Here is a 24,977-nt window from a genome sequence, read left to right as displayed (position 1 = left end):
AGACAGTTGTGCTTATTGTTTGCAAAGTTCTATAAAACACAGTAATCCCCCTTAAAATAACTGCACACCAAGACAAATAACAATAATAATAATAAAAATAATACATAAAATAGCTAGTGATTTAATTTAAATACACCCACAGTGTTTACTACTTAAAAATCAACATCAAGTAAAGCAGCAACGCTCGTTACCACAGGCCTGATCAGGAGCTTATTGGACAAGTTTGTTCGAGCAAAATTTGGATTAGAAATCACCTTGTAAAACCAAATACATAATATTACAATAATAATAACAAAATCAATGTTAACATAGCTTGGGTGGCACGCAAGCCCACCACAACTAAGATACAAAATTCTAATTTCAGTGGTGCTATCAGCCAGTTGGGCATCTACACAGACATGGCTGAGGGTGTGGATGGATATATTATATAAACACACACACACTCACACACACACACACACACACACACACACATATATATATATACAGTGTATCACAAAAGTGAGTACACCCCTCACATTTCTGCAGATATTTAAGTATATCTTTTCATGGGACAACACTGACAAAATGACACTTTGACACAATGAAAAGTAGTCTGTGTGCAGCTTATATAACAGTGTAAATTTATTCTTCCCTCAAAATAACTCAATATACAGCCATTAATGTCTAAACCACCGGCAACAAAAGTGAGTACACCCCTAAGAGACTACACCCCTAAATGTCCAAATTGAGCACTGCTTGTCATTTTCCCTCCAAAATGTCATGTGACTCGTTAGTGTTACTAGGTCTCAGGTGTGCATAGGGAGCAGGTGTGTTCAATTTAGTAGTACAGCTCTCACACTCTCTCATACTGGTCACTGAAAGTTCCAACATGGCACCTCATGGCAAATAACTCTCTGAGGATCTTAAAAGACGAATTGTTGCGCTACAAGAAGATTGCCAACACCCTGAAACTGAGCTGCAGCACAGTGGCCAAGATCATCCAGCGTTTTAAAAGAGCAGGGTCCACTCAGAACAGACCTTGCGTTGGTCGTCCAAAGAAGCTGAGTGCACGTGCTCAGCGTCACATCCAACTGCTGTCTTTGAAAGATAGGCGCAGGAGTGCTGTCAGCATTGCTGCAGAGATTGAAAAGGTGGGGGGTCAGCCTGTCAGTGCTCAGACCATACGCCGCACACTACATCAAATTGGTCTGCATGGCTGTCACCCCAGAAGGAAGCCTCTTCTGAAGTCTCTACACAAGAAAGCCCGCAAACAGTTTGCTGAAGACATGTCAACAAAGGACATGGATTACTGGAACCATGTCCTATGGTCTGATGAGACCAAGATTAATTTGTTTGGTTCAGATGGTCTCAAGCATGTGAGGCGGCAATCAGGTGAGGAGTACAAAGATAAGTGTGTCATGCCTACAGTCAAGCATGGTGGTGGGAATGCCATGGTCTGGGGCTGCATGAGTGCAGCAGGTGTTGGGGAGTTACATTTCATTGAGGGACACATGAACTCCAATATGTACTGTGAAATACTGAAGCAGAGCATGATCCCCTCCCTCCGGAAACTGGGTGGCAGGGCAGTGTTCCAGCATGATAATGACCCCAAACACACCTCTAAGACGACCACTGCTTTATTGAAGAGGCTGAGGGTAAAGGTGATGGACTGGCCAAGCATGTCTCCAGACCTAAACCCAATAGAACATCTTTGGGGCATCCTCAAGTGGAAGGTGGAGGAGCGCAAAGTCTCGAATATCCGCCAGCTCCGTGATGTCGTCATGGAGGAGTGGAAAAGCATTCCAGTGGCAACCTGTGAAGCTCTGGTAAACTCCATGCCCAGGAGAGTTAAGTCAGTTCTGGGAAATAATGGTGGCCACACAAAATATTGACACTTCAGGAACTTTCACTAAGGGGTGTACTCACTTTTGTTGCCGGTGGTTTAGACATTAATGGCTGTATATTGAGTTATTTTGAGGGAAGAATAAATGTACACTGTTATTTAAGCTGCACACAGACTACTTTTCATTGTGTCAAAGTGTCATTTTGTCAGTGTTGTCCCATGAAAAGATATACTTAAATATCTGCAGAAATGTGAGGGGTGTACTCACTTTTGTGATACACTGTATACAGGGGTTGGACAAAATAACTGAAACACCTGGTTTTAGACCACAATAATTTATTAGTATGGTGTAGGGCCTCCTTTTGCGGCCAATACAGCGTCAATTCGTCTTGGAAATGACATATACAAGTCCTGCACAGTGGTCAGAGGGATTTTAAGCCATTCTTCTTGCAGGATAGTGGCCAGGTCACTACGTGATGCTGGTGGAGGAAAACGTTTCCTGACTCGCTTCTCCAAAACACCCCAAAGTGGCTCAATAATATTTAGATCTGGTGACTGTGCAGGTCATGGGAGATGTTCAACTTCACTTTCATGTTCATCAAACCAATCTTTCACCAGTCTTGCTGTGTGTATTGGTGCATTGTCATCCTGATACACGGCACCGCCATTGGATGCACATGGTCCTCCAGAATGGTTCGGTAGTCCTTGGCAGTGACGCGCCCATCTAGCACAAGTATTGGGCCAAGGGAATGCCATGATATGGCAGCCCAAACCATCACTGATCCACCCCCATGCTTCACTCTGGGCATGCAACAGTCTGGGTGGTACGCTTCTTTGGGGCTTCTCCACACCGTAACTCTCCCAGATGTGGGGAAAACAGTAAAGGTGGACTCATCAGAAAACAATACATGTTTCACATTGTCCACAGCCCAAGAGTTGCGCTCCTTGCACCATTGAAACCGACGTTTGGCATTGGCACGAGTGACCAAAGGTTTGGCTATAGCAGCCCGGCCGTGTATATTGACCCTGTGGAGCTCCCGACGGACAGTTCTGGTGGAAACAGGAGAGTCGAGGTGCACATTTAATTCTGCCGTGATTTGGGCAGCCGTGGTTTTATGTTTTTTGGATACAATCCGGGTTAGCACCCGAACATCCCTTTCAGACAGCTTCCTCTTGCGTCCACAGTTAATCCTGTTGGATGTGGTTTGTCCTTCTTGGTGGTATGCTGACATTACCCTGGATACCGTGGCTCTTGATACATCACAAAGACTTGCTGTCTTGGTCACAGATGCGCCAGCAAGCCGTGCACCAACAATTTGTCCTCTTTTGAACTCTGGTATGTCACCCATAATGTTGTGTGCATTGCAATATTTTGAGCAAAAATGTGCTCTTACCCTGCTAATTGAACCTTCACACTCTGCTCTTACTGGTGCAATGTGCAATTAATGAAGATTGGCCACCAGACTGGTCCAATTTAGCCATGAAACCTCCCACGCTAAAATGACAGGTGTTTCAGTTATTTTGTCCAACCCCTGTAGATATATATATATTAGGGCTGTCGAAGTTAACGCGATAATAACGCATTAACGCAATCTCAATTTAACGAGATTAAAAAAAATAGTGCCGTTAACGCACTAATTACATTACGAGATTTTTTCACTTCTAAAACTAAAGCAATTCATTTTTCACCCACGGGAGACAGATTGAATTATTCTCACTGACCACACTCACACGCACGTTTAATGTTCTTTAGTTCCGTTTGACAAAAAAAACCCTTAAAAATAGAGCTAACAGCGAAGATAACCGGTTACAAAAGCAGCGACCGCTGTTTGTGTTCAATTCTCTGTTCACAGTGTCGATACAAGTGATTCAAGAATCGATTCATTGTAAGCGCAGCGTAAGTTTCTTTTCTCAGTCATCTCTCCGTGTTTACTGTTATAATGAATGATGCGGTTGTAAATAAACACCAACTACTACAGAACATTTTGTGTGACTCGCTTACCTTATAAAGCTCAGGCTTAATTATACTGGTTATTACCACAGAGCGGGAGTCGACTCAGAGTCGTTTACGATTTACCGAGGTGAACCACGAACGTGCTGATAGAATCGGCTCAGATGGGATCGGACTGTATTATCTTTTTAAAGTAAATATTTCAATCAGCAGAATCGCATCGCATGTATGATGTGCACAACGTTAATTACGTGCGTTTATTAATGAACGTTTACGTTAGCTTGTCAGAAGCTTTCTCAATAATGTCTGTGCGGTGTTTTTTTTTTTACAATTAGTGATGGCAACCCAAGCAACTGTTCCACTGCACTATTTTACACTAAACACTACACTATTCCATAATGCTCCAGATTGCATCATTCTAAATAGGTATCGGCGAGTACAAAAATACATGTACTTGTACTCGGTTGGGAAAAAATGGTATCGATGCATCCCTAGTGAAAACACACTCACTTCGTGTAGAAACGTCCATCAAACCATCGTCACGATACAACCACAGAAAAGTCTGTTACAATAACTACGCATCTGACATATATACGAAGTCAAGGTTCTCTGCTAGATAGTATTACTGCCTAATATGTGAGTGAATAAAACTCCCTTACAGTTTTCTCTTGTCCCAGCAGTTTTTAACATAAGTACATTTAGCATAAATATGTTCACCATTTTAATTGTAACATTTCACTTAAAATCCTTGTTTTCTATAACATTTACACAGATTTTTTTTAATGCGATTAATCGCGATTAACTATGTAAAATTCTGAGATTAATCGCGATTAAAAATTTTAATCGTTTGACAGCCCTAATATATATATATATATATCTCATGTGCTGTTCTAATAGAGCATATTGTAACCAGGATCATAACATAAAACTAGTAAGTTAAATATGTTTATTTATAATTTTGCATTAGCATATTCAGGGGGGCATGTTGATTATAACTGAATATACAGCTGGCAACATGTATACTTAATTTTGAATACGGCCTTGGACTCAAGTGTTTACTCCATATACTTGTGTATCTGCACAATCCATTCCCTCTAGTGGAGCTAAAAGTCACTGCTGAGAGAGAGAAGTGTAAGGTGGACTGACGACGGTTACTGGTGAGTAACTGAGTGTAATTTGGTCAATGTGCAGCTGAGCTGTTAGTTATGCCAATGGTGTGAGAAGAGTGTGTTCTAATTTGTTCCACTTTCAAGCATTCATTTATTAAAATGTCAAAGCCACACTGTAAAAGTGCATGCAGAATGCGACCTCGCACCTTCACACGTATGCAAGTCACCCATGCTGTGGGCACACAAACTGAAACATACTCATCAGACAACAACATGTTTTCACCGTCTTTTGGTACATATGAGATGAGCTTGGGCCCATAGAACTCTGTGACATTTCTGTATAGAATTTACCTATGGCTTTCTTTTTGCAGATGGACCAAATTTTGGACCTTATAAATAACTTGAAGCACCATTCTACCTCAACATGCTGTCTAACATTCTGTTACCCCTTATTATTCCATCTAACGAGACACAGACTTTGCTGTGAGTGGGTTGAAACTGTACAGGCATATATAAGTGTGTCGAGGACTTAAGATTAATTAAGGGTGCAGTGCTGTAATAAGGGATAAATATAGAGCAAAGAGCACAGGAGTCTCAACACACAACCTGAATTAACCAGCTAATCCTTAAACTCAAGATCATGATAATGAGTAAGGGAAAAAGTAAGCATACACAGAATGACAACTGGTATAAATAACTCATGTCTGGGAGGTCTTAGTGTGGAGCCCTGAATTACAAAGGGTGAAAAAATGAACAGCATCATCTGATAAATGATAAATATAGATTAAGTCTGAAGTGACAATTATGATTATAATCACAGTTGCACAGGTGAGACTGCTAGGTTGATGACAGCAGGTATTAATTATTAAATCTGTGGATTATCACTTTAATATGTAAGATTATTAAACATGAAGCAAACTGCATAGTACTAAGGAGATCAAATACAGGTTGCTCGACTGCTGCATCAGTAAAGAACATTCTGAAACAGTAATTTTAGCAAATTGAAAATTTGTAGCCTAGTGGTTAAGGTACTGGACTAGCAATCAAAAGGTCACTGGTTAAAGCCCCACCACTGCCAGGTTGCCACTGTTGGGCCCTTAAGCAAGGCCCTCAACCCTCAATTGCTTAGACAATACACTGACAGTACTGTAAGTCACTGGATAAAAAGCATCTGCTAAATGCTGTAAATGATTGGGTTATAAATTCATTTATAATAAATTAATGAAAATTTTACCCAATATAAAAATTAATAATTTAATTTTCAGGCTGTCATGCATTTCATGTCATGACTAATATCTACTTGTTTTTTTTTAAAGATTTTTCAGTGATTTGTCCATGGGAGGCGTACGGCGACATGGAACTGAGTGATTTGGCTAAATACAGAATCTTATAGCTCCTTAGTCCTGCCCTCATCAGTTCGTCGTCTTCAATTGCTCCATTCTTTTGGTATTATGCCTTTTATTCTTATAACTGTAGATGATTATGTTCTACAATGCCACACTTTTAAAAGCAAAAATTGTATGTTTTAGGAGAGATTAACAGATTCGACAAAGCAAGCACTTTGTCTAATGTCGATATGACGTCTGCATATTTACTATCGCTAGAGTCTATTTGTGCAGGCCAAAACAATTTATACTGTAGCAATTTTAAGTTTTCCTCAGTACAAATTATACAAGTAACTGTTACATCTCCTTCTGTTCTACACCTTTCTATTTCTATGCAGATGTATATAATATTCATGTATGTAAATCTTTATTTTTGTAATAAACCACAAAATTCAACATGCTTGTATGTGGAGACCCTACCTAATTAGAGAGCTTCAAACACACTTCAAAATCTTCACAGAGAACTAGAAGTAGCTGCTATAGCCACAGCAAATGGGGACTCATTTCATATCATTGGCCATGGTTTTGTAAAGAAATGTACAGCAAGCTCATGGTCAGGTGTCTCCACACTTTCGGCCATATAGTGCATGTATGTGTGTCGTTTTTCATGTGCAATAAAGCTGAAATTAAAACCCAACAATAAAGCTGATGTTTTTTTTTTACTGCAGACAGACATGTGACAAATTAAAGGAAAATGCTGGATAAGGTGTTTTCAAGTTGGTGTACCTGATACAATTAAGCAGTTAACAGCCTACAATGATCTGTGGCATGTATAACAATATTGAGTACGTCCAAGTGACACCAATTCTGGATCATAAGGACAAAATCTGTGTGACTTTGAATGAGGATGAGGGCAGTGGTAGATCAGTGGTTAAGGTACTGGACTAGTAATCAGAAGATTGCAGGTTCAAGGTCCACAACTTTTAAGATGCCCATGTTGGGCCCTAAATTGTCACAACTGTAAGTGGCTTTGGATAAAAGCGTCTGCCAAATGCTGTGAATATAAAAAAAAAAAAAACCGTAAATGATTTATAATAGTGGCACAGATGGCAGGAGCTTCAATCACAAAGACTGAGAAAGCAACATGGGTCTGATAGGTCTTTATCATATTCTGCAAGTAGCAGATATAAGTTCATTAGCAATGGAAAAATGTGGAATCACTGATTTAAAAATGTACCGTACAACAGGATACTGAGCAGTGGAAAGGGCTACCTCAAATTTTTTCTTAATGATCACCTGATCAATATGATGAAACATCCTTATGACCACAATGACATGTCCTTTACAAGTATGTCAACGCTTTACAAAAGAAAACCAGACACTGTGAGCATGTATTTAAAAAACTGTTTATATGGACATTCAGATACAAATTACATCACAAATGGCATCTGAGTATGCAGAGAGGAAGAGTTCAAACCGAAAACACACTTACATTGTAACCTAAAGGATAATATGCACAACATGTATCATATAATCATGTGCAAAAACGGAAAGGAGGATAAATGAAAAAGGATCGAGATGCTAGCAAAGGTGGCAGCTGTTTCTTTCTCATCCTGACTTCACAGCTGGACGTTATTTAAGACCTGTGCTGTACATGCAGGTCTAACAAACCTGGACCTGCATGTTCTTTGTCGATTTCATTTCAATTCCTCATAGTCACGAATGTTCATCTTACACATCCAGTCATTTCAAGATCTCTTCTCGGACTGATTTTAGACTATAGTTTATGGTAGTACTACAGTCAATACAAATTAAATGGACAAATCCATGGTTCTTTATTGAACATAGGTTTTGGAATTATCTATGGACATAAGGAGGGCTGATCCTTGCTAATGACTTCTTAGTTTCTTGATAACACTGAAAAACATGTAGTGCATAGGCTGCAAGTACCTAATGGACAGAAACAGAAGCGAACACTCTTCCATCTGAACGAGCGGCAGGGATTTATCTTAATTTTAACACATTTAAAGTTATGTTTCATGTGATTCATCAAATAGTGTGGAATAATTTACCCCTACATTACACAAAAAGATCAGGTTTAAAAAAAAGCTTACAAGTATGAAATGTGTTCTATACTTTATCTACAGTACAGAGTGTTGGCTGGGAAGCTACACCAATGAAATCGTATTTTAAATGGGTCTAATAAACACACATTACAGAAAAGCTTGAAGATCATGCTTTCTACATCCAGCACTAACGGAAGTACTAATATGACTTTTTTTTTTAAATTAAAAAAAAAAAAAGGAAAAAAGTACATTAATAAATCCTGACCACAGATTAACCTACGTGTGTTTAGCTGATAGGTAGGTTGGTGAATAAATTAGCTCGGAGGTTTTGGACGTCAATGGCACAGCAGACACTGCAAATTCCATTTCAGACTTTTTTTTAAACAAAATTCACTTCAAACAAACAGTAAAATCTATCAATACAAAAATATAACAAACAAATTACCATAGGCTCAAACATACTGTATAACCAAAAAATGTGCTTCACAAATCTTTGGAACCAAAATTCAAAAGACAAAATATCAATAATCAGAATATAGAGTAGATACATGTAGCGAAGCGCGAAAAAATACTATGTCGTTTAAAATATTTCAGAAATTTCGCTGCCCACTTTGTGAAATGACGCTTGCGAGCTGCATATTTCACAACACTATTAATTTTGGTAAAAGGGGCTGACAAATCCCATAATAAAATGCTTAGTGTTATTTACTTCTACTTTTTACCCATTACTAGCGTCACTGTTTACCATGTGGGATAAGTTTCATGACTGTTTACTCCACACACAAAAGAGGCAACAAATCTCACAAACAATTGGTCAAAGAAGTTGTGTAATAATAATAATAATAATAATAATAATAATAATAATTTGGAAACATTTTGTTCTAATCTATTTTATTTGCATATCCTCACTATTCAATTTTAAAGGTAAATCTTTTTAAAAGACCTCAGAGCAGGAGGTACTCAACAAAAAAAAACATCTAAGCAAGGTTTTCTGAATGTTATTTTATGACCCATCATCTCATACATGCATGAGACAAGTCCGTAACAGTTCTTTCTTGATGCTTTCGCGTAAAATACCCCTCAGATGGTCATCTCCTTTTATAGTGTATGTGATATCGTCCTGTTTCCTACTTGACAACATACGGGGTTTGTTTAACGGTGACTCGTGTGGTTCCCCCTTCTTTTTCAGTCCATACGTGGGCAGCTGCCTCTTCTTTTTTAGGGTGAGTAAATATAGTGTTGCGTACAAACTTTGTCCATTCGAATCCAGACATTCTGTGCACACGAAGATTAGGCCGCTGGAGCGGTCGCTCTACAGCCAGTACTGCATGCATATGTGCAGAGAAACGTGCCAAAGAAATAAAGTAAATAATCAAGCTTTTTTTTTGTCGTGCAATTCCTCAGTCAGCCGTCTCACTTCTTTGTAAAGTTATTTAAAGTTTGTTATTTTTTAAAAACCCACTTGTAGTGACTTTCCTTTCTCAAGTATTCATTCAGAAGCGGTATGTTGGTTTCAATTTGTCCGGAAAAAGGACTTGCTCCAAAGTGACTGGCTGTTGAGTTTGGGTGAGTCAGTGGAGCGGAGAGGTTCAGGACTTCAGTAAGGAGAAAACCTGCTGTATCCTCCCCTATAAAGGGTGGCCTTTAAAAAGAGAGAGGAAAAAAAAGTTAAGAATCAAAGCATAAACTGAGTATTGGTGCAGTTTGGATTTTAACGTCATGTTTTACAAACTTTAATTACATTCATGACAGGACAGGTAGTAAGTGGTTACACAAGATTCATCAGTGCAAGTCTTTATTGTCAAACACAGTCATGGACAATTTTGTATCTCCAATTCACCTCACTTGCATATTTTTGGACTGTAGGAAACTGGAGCTCCCAGAGAAAACCCACGCAGACACAGGGAGAACATGCAAACTCCACAAAGAAAGGACCTAGACCGCTCTACCTGGGAATCAAACCCAGGACCTTCTTGCTGTGAGGCACCAGTGCTATCCACTGAGCCATCGTGCCACCCTTGGTGCAGTTGTAAGTAATATTATTCATGGAATAATAAAGGTAACAAGCTGCCAAAACAAAATCTACAGTATAATAATAATGGCAGGTGCTACAGAGCTCTGTACAGTTTTTTTTCCCTAAGTGCCATCAAACTCATTAATAGTTATTAACTGACCTGTTATCCACACTACACTGTTACATGCCACACTGTACTTTACATATACTGTATTGTTTTATACTACAATTTTTGCTGTTGTTCTATTTTTTGTATATATGCACATTTTACCTAACACGTTATAATTTGTACGTTGTCTGTACAAATCAGTAATGATTGGCTATGTTTAAGGAAGGAATAGTGGATAGTCAAACAGCCTAGACATTGGGGGGTGCACTTGTCAGTGCCGATCGCAAGTCAGGACAAAATACGAAGGCTTGTGTCGGGAAGGGCATCCGGCGTAAAATTTGTGCCAAATTAGGTATGCAGACCAGAATGATCCACTGTGGCGACCTATAAATAGAGCTACCAAAAAAAAAAAAAAAAAAAAAAAAAAAAAAAAAAAAAAAATTTATAAAAAGTCAAACATTTACATTTTTGGCATTTAGCAGACACTTTTATCCAAAGCGACTTACAGTAGGGTTAAGGGCCTTCCTTAAGGGCACAACAGTGACAACCTGCCAGGGGTGGGGCTTGAACCAGCGACCTTTTAATTACTAGTTCAGTACCCCAACCAAAAACTACTTAATCTAATAATATGTATTTCATTTAATCTAATAATAACAGTGAAGTGCTTTTGCCATTTTGCAACAGGCTTTTATTGTTAAGTGCTAAATAGACAGGATATGGCTGTTAACCAGTCAGTATTTTAAAACAGTCCACAATAACCTTTATACAAAGAATTAAAAGTGTAGGTCATACCATTGCTCCCACTTGGTACGCAGCAGCTGCAGGGGTTGCTAGTGCTGTAGCGTAGGGATCGGCTGCATACACACGACCATAACTGAAAGACCAGAAAGATATTATAAAGATATCCAGACAGAAAGGAGTACACAATAGATATAAATAGTGCTACAATATTTGTCAACACACTAACTAACTGCTAAGACAACAGAAAGCCCAGTAAAGACACACAGTTTACAACTGTAGGCTGTACTAAAATAAAGAGACTGGGGAGGTGTCACTGAATACCAGCTTTCCAGTTGCTTTCACTGACTGGGGTTCAGTGCTTAACCAGCTGCGCACTAGTTCAACCATGTAAAAAGACTGGTGTAAAGCACACCTCCATTAAACTCTAAAACAGTGAAACTGCATTTTTTTGGTGAAAGAATATGCTCGGATATCTGATGGATGAATCTGGGTAGAGGATGATTGTTAGAGGACACTACATTAACTGCACAATGCCTATAACGTTTGTGATGAAGATATTACTATTTTGAGGCTGTTTCTTCCACATTCTATTAACCCAATAGAGTAGTGGATTTAAACTTTAAATAATAATCAAACTAGCTCAGAAGAAAATGCTAAATGTCAACCTGTCACTGTAGGCTGCTGCAGCGGCCGCCGCTGCTGCTGCTGTTGGTCCGGCTACGGCGGCTGGTTGGGCGTAGCGATATGCGGCATAGCCTCCCTAAAACCAGAAAAAGCCAGAAAGAAATATACATCACACAAATCAAATAATTTTGTTAGTGTGAGTTTTAATGTAGCTTTAATACTGTAAGTTGGTAAGGAAACATATTAGGCGTTAGCAAAGTACAATATCCAATAACAAGCAAACTGGCATTAATGATCAGATGCAAACCACATTCTGAGAAGAGCTTAGTTTAATGTTGCTCTGAGTGTCTCTTCCTCACCAACAACTCACGGCCAGGAAATCAAGATAAAACTCCGGCACGGCATGCTACAATCTGCTAGAAATCAATACGATTGTAAATGAGGAAGAGACAAACTGTAATCAGTTGTAATTAAGTGTGCATAGCCTGGGTGCCATGTCTAACCCCCCAAACCCCCAAACGCACGCTAAACACAACAAAAGGTGAGCAAGTCCATTACTGTGCCATTACAGACAGACAGACAGTCAGATAAACAGTGTGATTTAAAGGGAAACGTTCATTCGCACTCGTGGAGCCACAACCACACTGACAGACAGACAAAAAGACGAACAGACAGACACGCATACAGACTGCATGCACCCCAAACTGAACAGAAAAAATAATAAAACAAGCCATTTCTGCCAATCACACCACTGCATTCTACCCTATAGAGCCAATCAAGTATTACTCCCACATTTCACCACACACCTGCAGGCATGGTGGGGAAGGCAAGAAAGTGAGGGGTACAGGAAAGAAAAAATAAATAAATCCAACAAATCAGGGAGGAAAAAGTGTGAAAAGAAAAAGGTTAAGTAATATTAAAAGTAAATTATAAAGGAACAGAAAGAAAAAAAAAACCCTAACAATTAAGCAAATAAAGCAAAATTTTCTATAGAATAAAAAAACAAAAAACAATGAAAAAACAAATGACAATTAAAGACAATAAATAAATTAAATAATTAAACATTAAAATAAAAAAGGAATCAGTGAAAAAAAAATTATAAGGAAAAAAGAAAAATGGATTGTTAATATGAGAGTGAAATGAATCGTGTAGAAAAATCCCTTCCACAAAAAAGTGAAGAAGGGAAAACAAGCAAAAATCTAATAAAAGTGGATAAAGTAAATAAAACTAAGACAATGAAGACAAAAACGGACAGGACTTAAGAGAGGTAAGAATAACGGGGAGGTGTAGAGGGTGTAGGTGAGAGCAGGTAAATCTAAGGGCGGTAAGTGTGCCTGCATGCCAACACTGCTCCAGTCAGCATGCCACAGTGAGACAGAGGTACGGGGAGATTCTGGGAAGGGGTCAGAATCACAAAATCACTTCTCTTCTAATAATAATCAGGGTCGAGTCTTTAACCGATAGCACTTACAACGTTAATTTCTGTTTTAATACCTGGAAAATCCATCTGGGAAGTTTTAGTTGTTTTAAACAAATAAATAAAAATTATGCTAATAATAAAATATAAAGAGTTCATTTCTAAATGACAAACAGCCATGTGCTGATCTGTTATACAACATACCGAGATATACAATACTTTAAGATGCTTTAACTAATGACAGTAGCAAGTAAAGTTTGTTTAGATAGGTAGTTCCCCAATAATGACAAAATAAATTTTATTATCCAATTTACTTGTTAGTAATAATGGAGACAATTTGTATAAATGCTTACGCAAGCCAGTGTATTAATCTCAGCAGTGCTATCGGCCAGACGAGCATCTGCACAGAAGTGATTGGCTGTGTTATTGAAGGGGTGGGCGAAACGCCTAGCCATTAAAAGGTGCACTTGTCAGTGCACTCTCAGCGCCGGTCCCAAGCCCAGTTAAAAATGAGGCAACCCTTAATGCAGTCAAGAGGATTAAAAATCATGTATCAAGGGTAAGTATAGGTATCCACTGTACTTTATGACGACCAGTGGCACCACAATGTACAAGTTTGTCTATAAAAGTTTAAATCATGTTTTACAAGAATATATATTACACAGGGGCTACAAAAAGAGGGGATCCCTTCCAGGGCCATGAAGGTACAAAAGGGTAAGGGTCTGCAGCAGTAACTGCATATAACTACATAGGGGGATGCATAAATAACAATTAAAAAAGTTGTTAAGCCTTAATACTGTAATTAAATATTTTAAGAGACACTAAACAAAAAATGCTGATTTGCACAGCATCATTACTTTCAGGTGTAAAACTCTAGACAGGATGCTAATCACAGAGTTGATGCGAGTCGACTAATCAAGTTTTCTTGATATTTTAACTTAAGATCAGCACATGACTACTTGTAACAAAATAATACTATAAGATAAAGAATTGTTTCTGTAACGCTGCATTTAAAATACCGTAGTCAATAAGACAAGACCTGTTTGGTGTCTGGAGTTTGCTTGTTTAGTGTTGCATTAAAGCTAGGAGGCTAATGCAGCAACAAGTAATAAATAATGTGTGATGCTAACTTGATGGCTAAGCTTTTTGAACTCTTGATGCACCTGAACAGCTATATTACAATATAAAATGGTAATATGTTTATAAAATTCAAAAACAAAGCAAACTGGAACATATATAATCATCTACACTAAACTGTTTCACAGCTACTTGACTTGAGAGGATACTAAACTGTGTACTGAGGAAACAACTACAACCTCAGCTTTCATACTAAGGGATTTAGCTCAGTGATTTTAGAAAGAAAAGAACAAGATGGTTTGCTGATTTGGTTTCTAGCTGTTCTCCCAGCCAGTCCAACAGCCAGAAAAAACATCTATAACTTTTATTTATTAATTAGGCTTTTAACATCATGTTTTACACAGTTTGGTTACATTTATGACAGAAACTGTAGTTACTAGGGATGTAACGATGCACCACAAGAGAGATAAAAATCGGTGCACGTGCCACAATTCGAATCGGTTATTCATTTAAGATGAATTGATATTCACTTTAAACAGCAGAGGGCACTGGCGCTATTCACCTCGCCTGGTTGACGGCACTTGATAAAGTTAATTTATTTATGTGAGGATTCTTTATTTGTATTATTCATTTCTTTATATAATGTTGGATTTGTTTTAAAATTTCATTTCAGTTTTTTTTTTTACACAATAAGCATTATTTGGCATAGTTTGTACCTACCTCAGAAATAAAAGGGCATTCATTATTTAGATAAATAGAAGATAAGCAAATACAGTATTTTATTTTTATTTTAAAGAGAAATAATAAAAGGAAACTTTGTCATAATTTGTCTTCAATTTCATTTTGTTTAAAAAAAAAATTGGGAAAAAAATCGTATCGTGAACCCAGTATCATGAATCGTATCGCATCGTGGGTTGAGTGTATCGTTACATCCCTAGTAGTTACTCATTACACAAGATTTATCAGTTCACAAGTTTTAATGTCAAACACAGTCATGAACAATTTTGTGACTGCACGTCTTTGGACTGTGGGAGGAAACCGGAGCTCCCGAAGGAAACCCACACAAACTCCACACAGAAAGGACCCAGACCGCCCCACCTGGGGATCAAACCCAGGACCTTCTTGCTGTGAGGCAACAGTGCTACCCACTAAGCCACCGTATCACCCCTATAACTATTAAACCAGATCAAGTAGACCCACTTGAGGCTGATCACCTGCTGAAACCAGCTTTTTCCATCAGGGTTAGATGTAAATTTTTTAAAGCAAAACTTTAGACACCAAACACATCTTGGTAAATGAAGTAAATTTGTGGTGGAAATGCAAATGTGAATTTCAGTTTGGAAACAAAGCAGAGAAGGATAGAAATTAATTTGCATAATTATGTTTTCTGCGTAAGTACGAAAGCAGTCATTATTAGGCTGAATTTCTTTTCTTCCCCTTCCCTTCACCCATTTCAGATTGCAGTGAGTTAGTAGGGAAACAGAAACGCATTAACAATGTCAAACAATCAATATGTCAAACAAATTTATTAATTGATAAATCAGTCAGTCAGAACGAGAGATGCACACTATCCGTCAGAGAAACCCTACCTGCGGCAATCTGCTACTAACCACAGAGTCCTGAAACACTATTCTACGGGGAGAACAGAAAGAGCTATCGTCAACCTGGACACACACTCTCACACTCATTCACTTACACTTTCTTACACACACACTCACACTCACACACACATAAATACACAGAGACTCTCAGGTTCATGCCAAACTCATTCAGTCCCTCACACACACAGACGCACACACAGAGCCGTCCATTCTTGAGCCTGCTTTCTTACTGTAATCATGAAGTGAATTAATTCTGCTTAATGATTTATCAAATGAACAACAATGTCAAATATCTATTCTCACTGAGGAAAGCTGACGTCACAGGATTCAGAATGAGACGACTCGGTGTCGTTTGCCTCACACACTCTGCGAATCAATCTGACTCAGAGTGAAGAAGGAGAAGGATGAGGAGGAGGAGGAAGAGAGAGAGGAAGAGCGGGAATGATACTTACATAGAGATCTGCCGGCCCATAGAAACCGTCCTGGTACACCACGCTGGGAGAAAGAAAGAAAGAAAGAAAGAACCAAAAGAAAGTAGACAAAAAGAAAGAAAGGGCAAGAAATTGGAGATGGGATGAAAGAGGGAAGGTGTGGATTGAGCGCCACCGTGTGGCCATAAGGGGAGAGACAGATGAGTGAATGGTAAACAAAGGTAAAGAAAAAAAGCAACGTGGGAGAGAGAAGAGAGACGTGAGGAAATTAGTACACACACATGCAGTGCACAATTAAAATGCCACCTTCATTAATTTGGTATCAGTACGTTGTTAAAGTTGCAGTTTGTTTGTTTAACAGCATATTTGAACATTGCACGACACGTGCAGTGTTTTACTATTGTTATTTTACTAGGGTCTGTCTTATATTAGTAAGAAATTTCAGAACTGTTTTCATACTATCATATTTATTTAGGTATATGTAATCTTTGTCTTTCTTTGTTATATGTTGGGCACTTAGTTAAGATATGCTTTATAATGGGTATCTGACAGGCTTCTGGACAGGTAGGATTTTCTCCCCTTATCAGGTGTTCATGTGTCAGTCTGGAGTGGCCAATTCTACATCTATTTTTATTTATTTATTAGGATTTTAATGTCATGTTTTACACCTTTCGGTCACATCCATGACAGAAACAGTAGTTACTCATTACACAAGATTCATCAGTTCACAAGTTTAATCTTAATTTAACACAGTCATGGACAATTTTGTATCTCCAATTAACCTGACGGGGAGAACATGCAGACTCCACACAGAAAGGACCTGGACCTCTCCATCTGGGAATCAAACCCAGGACCTTTAGGCTGTGAGACACTAAGACACCATGCCACCCCTATGCCTTGTGTAAACTACTTGTTCAATGCATATTCAGTGGTGTTTTTCCCCCCTAGTAGTTAGTGTATCTCCTACAGTTTATTGGTTGAGTGTCCCATTTGAGCTGCCATTTGTCTCTGATGTACTCATTGACTACAGGTTTGGTGTCCATTGGTGGTATTTTTGGGTTAACAGTTTTCTGCTCAGTTACTTCCTCAGTTCTTTTTCCTGCTTTTTCCATTTCCATTTATTCCCTTACGTCCTGGCATCCAGCAAAACCTTATATTGTACTTTTCGTCCAAGAGTTTATTGAGTATTCTTAATATTTTGATTATTGTGGGGTGTTCAAATGTCTTAAAGACACATCTGGAGTTGGTGGATATTAAAGTATTGTGTTTATGAGTTGACTCTGCATATTCCAAAGCCACAAGTATAGCATATGCTTCCGCTGTGAGGACAGAGCTGAGAAGAGGTAAGTTTACTTTGCTCTTGTTTTGGTAGGTTGTTATTGCTGCTGTGACTCAAATTTTTTGTTTTTGTTCCATGGGTGTATATATCCAAGTTAGCGGGATATTTTCCCCTGATTTTTAGAAAGCAGTTGAGGTATGTTTTCAGGTGTGTGGTTGCTTATTTATTTTGAGCCATGTCAAGGATTTAAAGTTGCAGTAATATTTTGGAATATTGGTTTAATCCTAGGACCTGGTCAAATACACATTTTAGCTAGAAATGCTTAAGATCCACCCTTGTGGTTCAGTTAGCAATGTGTTTATATTTGCATACATTGTCCATAAATCTGCTTTAATTATATTTCAGAAATTGGTGGCCTTTGTTTTACAGTCTTAGTACTTTTGAAAAAAATTAATCAAGATACTATTACTAAAAATGGCATTTTTTTTTATATTACTTCAGTGACAAGTTTAAATCACACACATACAATCACCATTTGGCTTAAATTTCTAAAAGCACAACACCCCAAAATCACATGCAACATGCAGGAATCAAAGTGCAAGTGTGTGTAAAATATGAAAGCCCTTTAACTATAATCTTTAAACATTTTTTGTAATGCACAGCCTTACAATGTCTAATGCGTTTTTCTTTCTTTTCTTTTTTTTTTTTAAATGCATCCAAAAATATTGTGCTTTCCAATGCATTGAGCTATTAATGAGCCTATAATGTTATACTACCACAGACAGAACGAACATCAGCAGTAGCTCTATGCACTATGCATTCATGTTACATTAACCATGAAAGGTGAAGCACAGTTATATTATTTCATAAGGATTAAGAGTCACTTTATAAGCAAAGGAAATAACAAAAAAGGTTGTATCACATTTTCTTTAATTAGTTTTAATACTTAAGGTGGATTTCTATTGCTGGACCTGCAGAACTATTGTTTTATTGCTAATATTTGGTCTTGTATTACTACTATTTTTAGTGGTAAGCTGTAAAATAGCTTTTTTGCAGCAAATGAGACTAATTAAAGGCCATAAATGACAAGAAAATTATAACAAATATGACTAAACTGTGCTGTAAGTGTATTACAAAATGACAGTTATTTTAAATGGTTACAATTCTAATATAAATCTAAAACACCAATATTACACAGTAAGACAAACATTGTAACCTTGTTGCTCTTCAATACAAATCTATAGTAAATGTACATGTATGTGTGTGTGTGTGTGTGTGTGTGTGTGTGTGTGTGTGTGTGTGTGTGTGTGTGTGTGTGTGTGTGTGTGTGTGTCTTACCCTGGATATGCTTGAATGGTGGGTTGTGGAATGGCTGCACGTACAGCACCATACACTGGACGACCTCGACCCCGCAGGTGAGCGCCCCTAATAGTAGCGGCTGTAGTGGCTGCTGCCGCTGCCGCCACTGTAGGGTACGGGAACCCTGGAACTAAAAAAAGAGGAGCACTGCTTATTCATAAGTGTATTAATGCAGGTAGGTATGTTCTGTGTAAATCTGTAAAAACATATATGTACAAGGAGTTTTCACACTGCAGTAAAATATAATGTGCTAGACCAGGGTTTTTTTTAAATTTTTTTATTTTTACCACAACCCAGGCAACTTAAACAGTACAAAACGAAATATACTTAATTAATAAAAAGGATGGCATAAGATGTAACGTAAAGCCTCCACAAGGGGGCTAGACACTAGACACATGCGCTAGACACATTGTCTCTCCACTATTAGATATATTAGTAGCATGTTGTAACATTGCCTAGTTTATAACACATGTAACAGAATAGCACATAACCAGTCCCTTACCTGCGTAAAGCTCCGGTCCATACATTGCTCCAACCATGGGGCTCAGCTTCCACCCAGCTACTGGGAATAAGGGGAGAGACACGAAACATCTTGCTTTTAGAAATCACAATGGCTAAAATGAAATTGTATATCAAAGGTCTTAAGAGACCAGACAGATTTTGGTTTAAAGGTACAGTATGTGGGAACAAATTACTGCGGTGGAAGCAGACACGGTATGGATTACATAATCTGATTTTGCCCTTTGATGTCAGTAGTTACATAAAAGCAAAGGGCTGTATTTCAAATTACACTATTATACTTAATAGTCTAATAAGTGCATTATAAATGGTACAGTTCTACATTAAGTAGCACATCGGATGCAGTTAATGATGTAGCCAGAAAATCGTGTGTGTGTGCTGAGTAAGTGTCTGGCTCACATGGCTTTTAAAGCTGCAACTATAAAGAACCCATAACATGCAAATAAATAAATAAAAAAAAATACAATTTGTAGGACATTATTTACTTCATGTAGCAAACATGTCACAAAATTTTTGTTCAGAAAGTAATAAATATAAGCTATAAAACAAAGCAGCTACGGTCAACAAACTAAATCAGTAAGACTTTCTTATACTCGTTAGAAATGATGGGTGCTGTTGGTATTGCATATTATTTTGTATATTGACATTAATGCAGTTTACCATAAGGTAGAGCGTTGAGTCCTTCTCCGTTAGCATATGGACTGACCAGCTTCTTATTGGTCATGACTCGAGCTGTAGCGTTGTTTACCTGGCCATGCAAAAAAGGAGAGAAATAGTTCAGTACAACCATTCTGATTCAGATTCATCAGCATGACTGACACTGATTTATCCTTAATTTTTTTTTTTTTTAAATAGTAAATGTGTTTCATTGTGATCTCACACAGTTCAGACTGAAATTCTTGGGCTAGAAATGATGCTAGTGGATTACTTTAGAAAATAAAACTAAATAATCCTGGGCACATGACAAAGTGTAATTTATAAAGTGTAAATTATACATTATTATACTGTGGTGTCAGGGCTGGTGGTAAGGAAAATAATAATCAAATATTAGAAATTTTTTCATCTACAATTTATGTCAAAAAACATTTTTGGTGTACAGCATTTTTACTGGATTTTTGCAACAGGTATTTTTATGTATAAATGATAAATAAATAAATACATATAGAGCAGGGGTGCCCAATAAATGCACGCTGGTAGATCGTGCCTCGTTCAAACAGGTCAAAGTGATTGACATGAAATGTGGCCACTGGTTCTTTAATTTGTTGTTTGTTACCATCACTACGCCTCAGCCCGCCTAAAGCACTGTTCATCTAGAAAGTTTTCATTCATCAGTAGCCAGAACGTGATTGCAGACTTTGAACAGCACTTTTGAGATTTTAGTGTGCTTGATCCGATTGCAACATTCATGTGCTTTCCATTTGGTGATACAGCTAAAGCTGATGTGCTGGCTTCAGAACCTGCGTCGTTGTTTGACGTGGACCCATACGATCATGAAGATGAAATTTTAACCCTAAAATTTGACATTCATATGAAGTTAAGGACCTCTGCTGGATAATTTTGGAACTTGCTGGCTGTGGAAAAGTATCCAAACATAAACGTGCCACATATTTGACAGCATATTTTGGATCGACCTACTTGTGAGAATCAGCCTTTTCCCACATAAAAATAATTAAGTCGAAATATCGGTCCACCCGTATTGATAAACACTTGGAAGCCTGATTGAGAATTGGTATCAGCAGCTATCGTCCAGACTACATAAACCTGGCTGACACCATTCAGTGCAAATCATCAGAATAAGGTTAGTGGGATTTTTCAGTTGTTTTCCCTGTAACGCTGAATATGAATATAGGCAACTGAAGTGCATTTAAAAAAGCTTCAAAGCTTTTTTTAAATGCTCAAAGTATGGGCACCCCTGATATAGATTTTTGGTTCAAACAAGACATTGCTTTATTAATGGTGCGTTTTTTAGAATGACAAAATAGCCAAACCATACGTTTTTAAGCTGATGGTTTATTAGCTCTGTGCAGAAGCAAATAAAAGAGCTATTACTGTAGGCTAAAAGGAGTCGTCAGTAATTCTAAGTAATACAACTTGAGTGGGTGGAATTATCTGCTACACGATTTGTATGTCACTTTAATTGTCTAAAAATCTCATTTAAAGAAATTCTATTATGTATATACAGTATATATATATATATATATATATATATATATACACACACACATACACACACACATACATGTATGTAAAAACAAAAACGATTTTACATGACCCTGATTTCTATTCTATTGCATTAGCCTAGTAGCTTCAGTTAAAACATAAAGCAAACACTGGACACCAAAAATGGACTTGTAATCGACTCTTGTTAAGGTAAATGTAAAATTGTGTACATTTGATTAATCACTAAGCTGCTTCTTTAAAACAGAAATTGTGAGCTCAATGATATTCCCTTATATTGCACAAAAATATTCAGTTCATGCACTAACGCATCCTAGTTCTCATCCAACACAGATAAAACAAACGTACAAACCCAGAAATAAATCGTATCAAAGCAAAGAAACAAACTGTGCATAACTTCTCTAAAATGGGAGAGAAGAGAGAAACGAGAACAAGCAGAAGATTCGAACGTGATGAGATCAAGTGTTCACACCATTCAGCGCAGTCACATTCAGCCAATAATAGTTCTGTATATGAGCATACACCAGCCAACCAGCAAGCATCGGATGCAACATACGGACCGATCAAAAACAGGTCGCAGCCCAGACCTTGCCCCTTTCATATCGCTTCATACAAAGAGAAAAAGAGGATATGCAAGGAGGGAAAAAAGATGCAGGAAAGAAAAGAGAGCCAGTGCACATTCAACATAAATAAACCACACAATTGTAAGAAACTCAAATAGAAAACGTTGCAATAATTAAGAGAATAAAAAAAATCATCATTTTCATTAAAAGTTAGCTTGTGATTGGTTCTTATTAGAAAAAAATAGTGAAAAGGGGCGAGCGAGAAAGACAGGAAGAGAGAAAAACAGAAATGCATATGCCACATGACACAACAAATCAAATCATGATTTTCAAACACTGGCAGGCATCTCACACTAAAGACCAAAACACCATCAAACCCCCCACCCACACACACACACACACTCACAAAAATCAAACATACATGATATAAAAAACACAAGCTCTTAAGTTTTAGCCACAGCCAAAAAAAAAACTTCAAATATAAGGGGTGCAATATCTCCTGAGAGACAATTTCACACACTGCATGTTATTGTCTGTGTGTAATTGTGTATTTTTTACAGTTGAATTCAAAAATGTACATACACTTTTAATGGACATGTAGGTCTTGGCAGTATGTCTTCAGTGGTTTCTGTAGAGACGTAATGATTCAAACACTACTTTATAACAAAACAAGCCAAACAAACATGTTTATTTTCATTTTTAATAGCTATCAAAGAAGTTTAATGTTACTGCACCACTATAAAAGCAAGATGTGCTGGATTGTATTCCAATCATGCTGCCCCTCAAGTGTATATATAATTTTGACTTCAAATGTAGATGGGTGACAAACTTATACAATTCTACAATTGCATTTAAAAAAGTAACATCCTACAGTTTCCCAAGTTTTCTGACATGCATATAAATGCTAAACAAAACAGAACAATCTTGAGTTGCTGGTCTACAGAGGTGAGCAAAAAGTCCTGTGGAGAATATGGTGAAGGATGATTCATATAACCATCAGCGGGAGAAGATATGTATGATGTCAACCAGGAGAACATTATAGACCTGGCCATGTGACTTCTACAAAAAGTAGAACAAAATATGACAGTTTGGTCATGCTCTGGATGATGCATAAAGCCAGGGACCTAAGAATAGAGAGTTTTAAAACCATGCCCACATGTGGATTAGCCTTTAGGAGTGACTGAAAGTGAATGGTATTAACACCCTGTCTAGATGTATTCCAGCCTGCTTCTGATAAGGGTATCTACAGAGCAGAAGAGCTCATTAAACATAGAGATTGTGATCACCACAACAATCATCAAAAAACTAAATCAAATAAAAAAAAAAAACACCATTCTTTCTTCTACAGAAAGGAAATCTGATGGTTCAGTCTTGCTGTGGATGATGCATGGAGCCCAGGACCTAAGAACAGACAGTCCTTAGGAGAAACTGAGAAAGTGATGGTTTTGACACCCTGTTTAGAGGTATTCCAGCCTACTTCTGATACTAAAGATGAATGGGTTTGGGCTTCTGTCTTAGACACTGAAGATGAATATATGGGGCTGGGCTGGTTCTCTCTTTAGAGGCGTGGGTCACTGCAAATCAAATCAATACAAAGTCATTCTGACTAATTACCTGATGGACATAGTGAAAAGTCCTAATGTAAGTAGTGTTTTTCAGAAGGAAACGCCCTTATCTACAGAGCAGAAGAGCTCATTGAACTGATAGATTGTATTTAACACAACAATCATTAAAAAACCAAAGGACAAAATGAGGTACACCATTGTTTCTTCTATAGAAAGAAAATTTGACAGTTTGGTCGTGATGATGCATGAAGGCAGGGACCTAAGAATTGAGCGTTCTCAGTTTAAAAACATGCCCACATGTGGATTAGCCTTTAAGAGTGACTGAGAAAGTGAATAGTATTGAGACCCTGTTTAGATGTATCCAGACTGCTTCTGATACTAAAGATGAATGGGTTTGGGCTCGCGTCTGTCTTAGACACTGAAGATGAATTTATGAGGCTGGGCTGGTTCTCTCTTTAGAGGAGTGAGTCACTGCAAATTAAATCAATAAAAAGTCATTCTGACTAATTACCTGATGGATAAAATGGAAAGTCTTGATGTAAGTGGTGTTCTTCAGAAGGAAACACCCTTATCTACAGAGCAGAAGAGCTCATTGAACTGACAGGTTGTATTTACCACAACAATCATCAAAAAACTCAAGGAAAGAATGAGGTCCACCATTCTTTCTTCTACAGAGAGAAAATTTGACAGTTTGGTCGTGCTGTTGGTCGTGATGATGCATGAAGGCAGGGACCTAAGAATAGACATTTCTCCTTCCAAAAAACATGCCCACATGTGGATTAGTCTTTAAGAGTGACTAAAAAAAGTGAATGATGTTGGTTCCCTGTTGAGATGTATTCCAGCCTGCTTCTAATACTAAAGATGAATGGGTTTGGGCTGGGTTCTCTCTTTAGAAAAAATAAGGTACACCATTGTTTCTTCTACAGAGAGAAAATTTGACAGTTTGGTCATGCTGTTGGTCGGGATGATGCATGAAGGCAGGGACCTAAGAAGAGAGAGTTCTCCTTTTAAAACCTGCCCACATGTGGATTAGCCTTTAGGAGAAACTGAGAAAGTGAGTGGTATTGGCACACTGTTTAGATGTATCCCAGCCTACTTCTGATACTAAAGATGAATGGATTTGGGCTCGCTTCTGTCACCCCATATATTCATCTTCAGTGTCTCTTTAGAGGAGTGGGTCACTGCAAATCAAATCAATACAAAGTCATTCTGACTAATTACCTG

The 24,977-nt window shown here is 37.9% G+C and overlaps 1 protein-coding gene across 5 annotated transcripts in view; it reads right to left on the bottom strand.

Moving 5' to 3' along the window:
• Window positions 1–7,600: 7,600 nt before the first annotated feature.
• Window positions 7,601–24,977, bottom strand: part of rbfox2 (RNA binding fox-1 homolog 2) — an 80,161-nt gene continuing 62,784 nt past the window's right edge. For 2 of the 5 annotated variants that reach the window (XM_062997795.1, XM_062997799.1), the window contains 7 exons: window positions 20,108–20,195; window positions 19,431–19,490; window positions 18,908–19,058; window positions 16,312–16,354; window positions 11,806–11,900; window positions 11,192–11,273; window positions 7,601–9,918 (listed from right to left, as the gene is read on the bottom strand). In XM_062997795.1, the coding sequence (XP_062853865.1) occupies window positions 9,874–9,918; window positions 11,192–11,273; window positions 11,806–11,900; window positions 16,312–16,354; window positions 18,908–19,058; window positions 19,431–19,490; window positions 20,108–20,195 (564 nt within the window). In that variant the 3' untranslated portion in view covers window positions 7,601–9,873. Of the gene's footprint in view, window positions 9,919–11,191; window positions 11,274–11,805; window positions 11,901–15,847; window positions 15,891–16,311; window positions 16,355–18,907; window positions 19,059–19,430; window positions 19,491–20,107; window positions 20,196–24,977 lie in introns of those variants that run through there. The other 3 variants (XM_062997796.1, XM_062997797.1, XM_062997798.1) reach the window with 3 other exon arrangements.

This window comes from Trichomycterus rosablanca, chromosome 6 (genome assembly GCF_030014385.1).
Source record: "Trichomycterus rosablanca isolate fTriRos1 chromosome 6, fTriRos1.hap1, whole genome shotgun sequence".
Lineage (NCBI taxonomy): Eukaryota > Metazoa > Chordata > Actinopteri > Siluriformes > Trichomycteridae > Trichomycterus > Trichomycterus rosablanca.
This window is presented reverse-complemented; position numbering and strand designations above follow the sequence as displayed.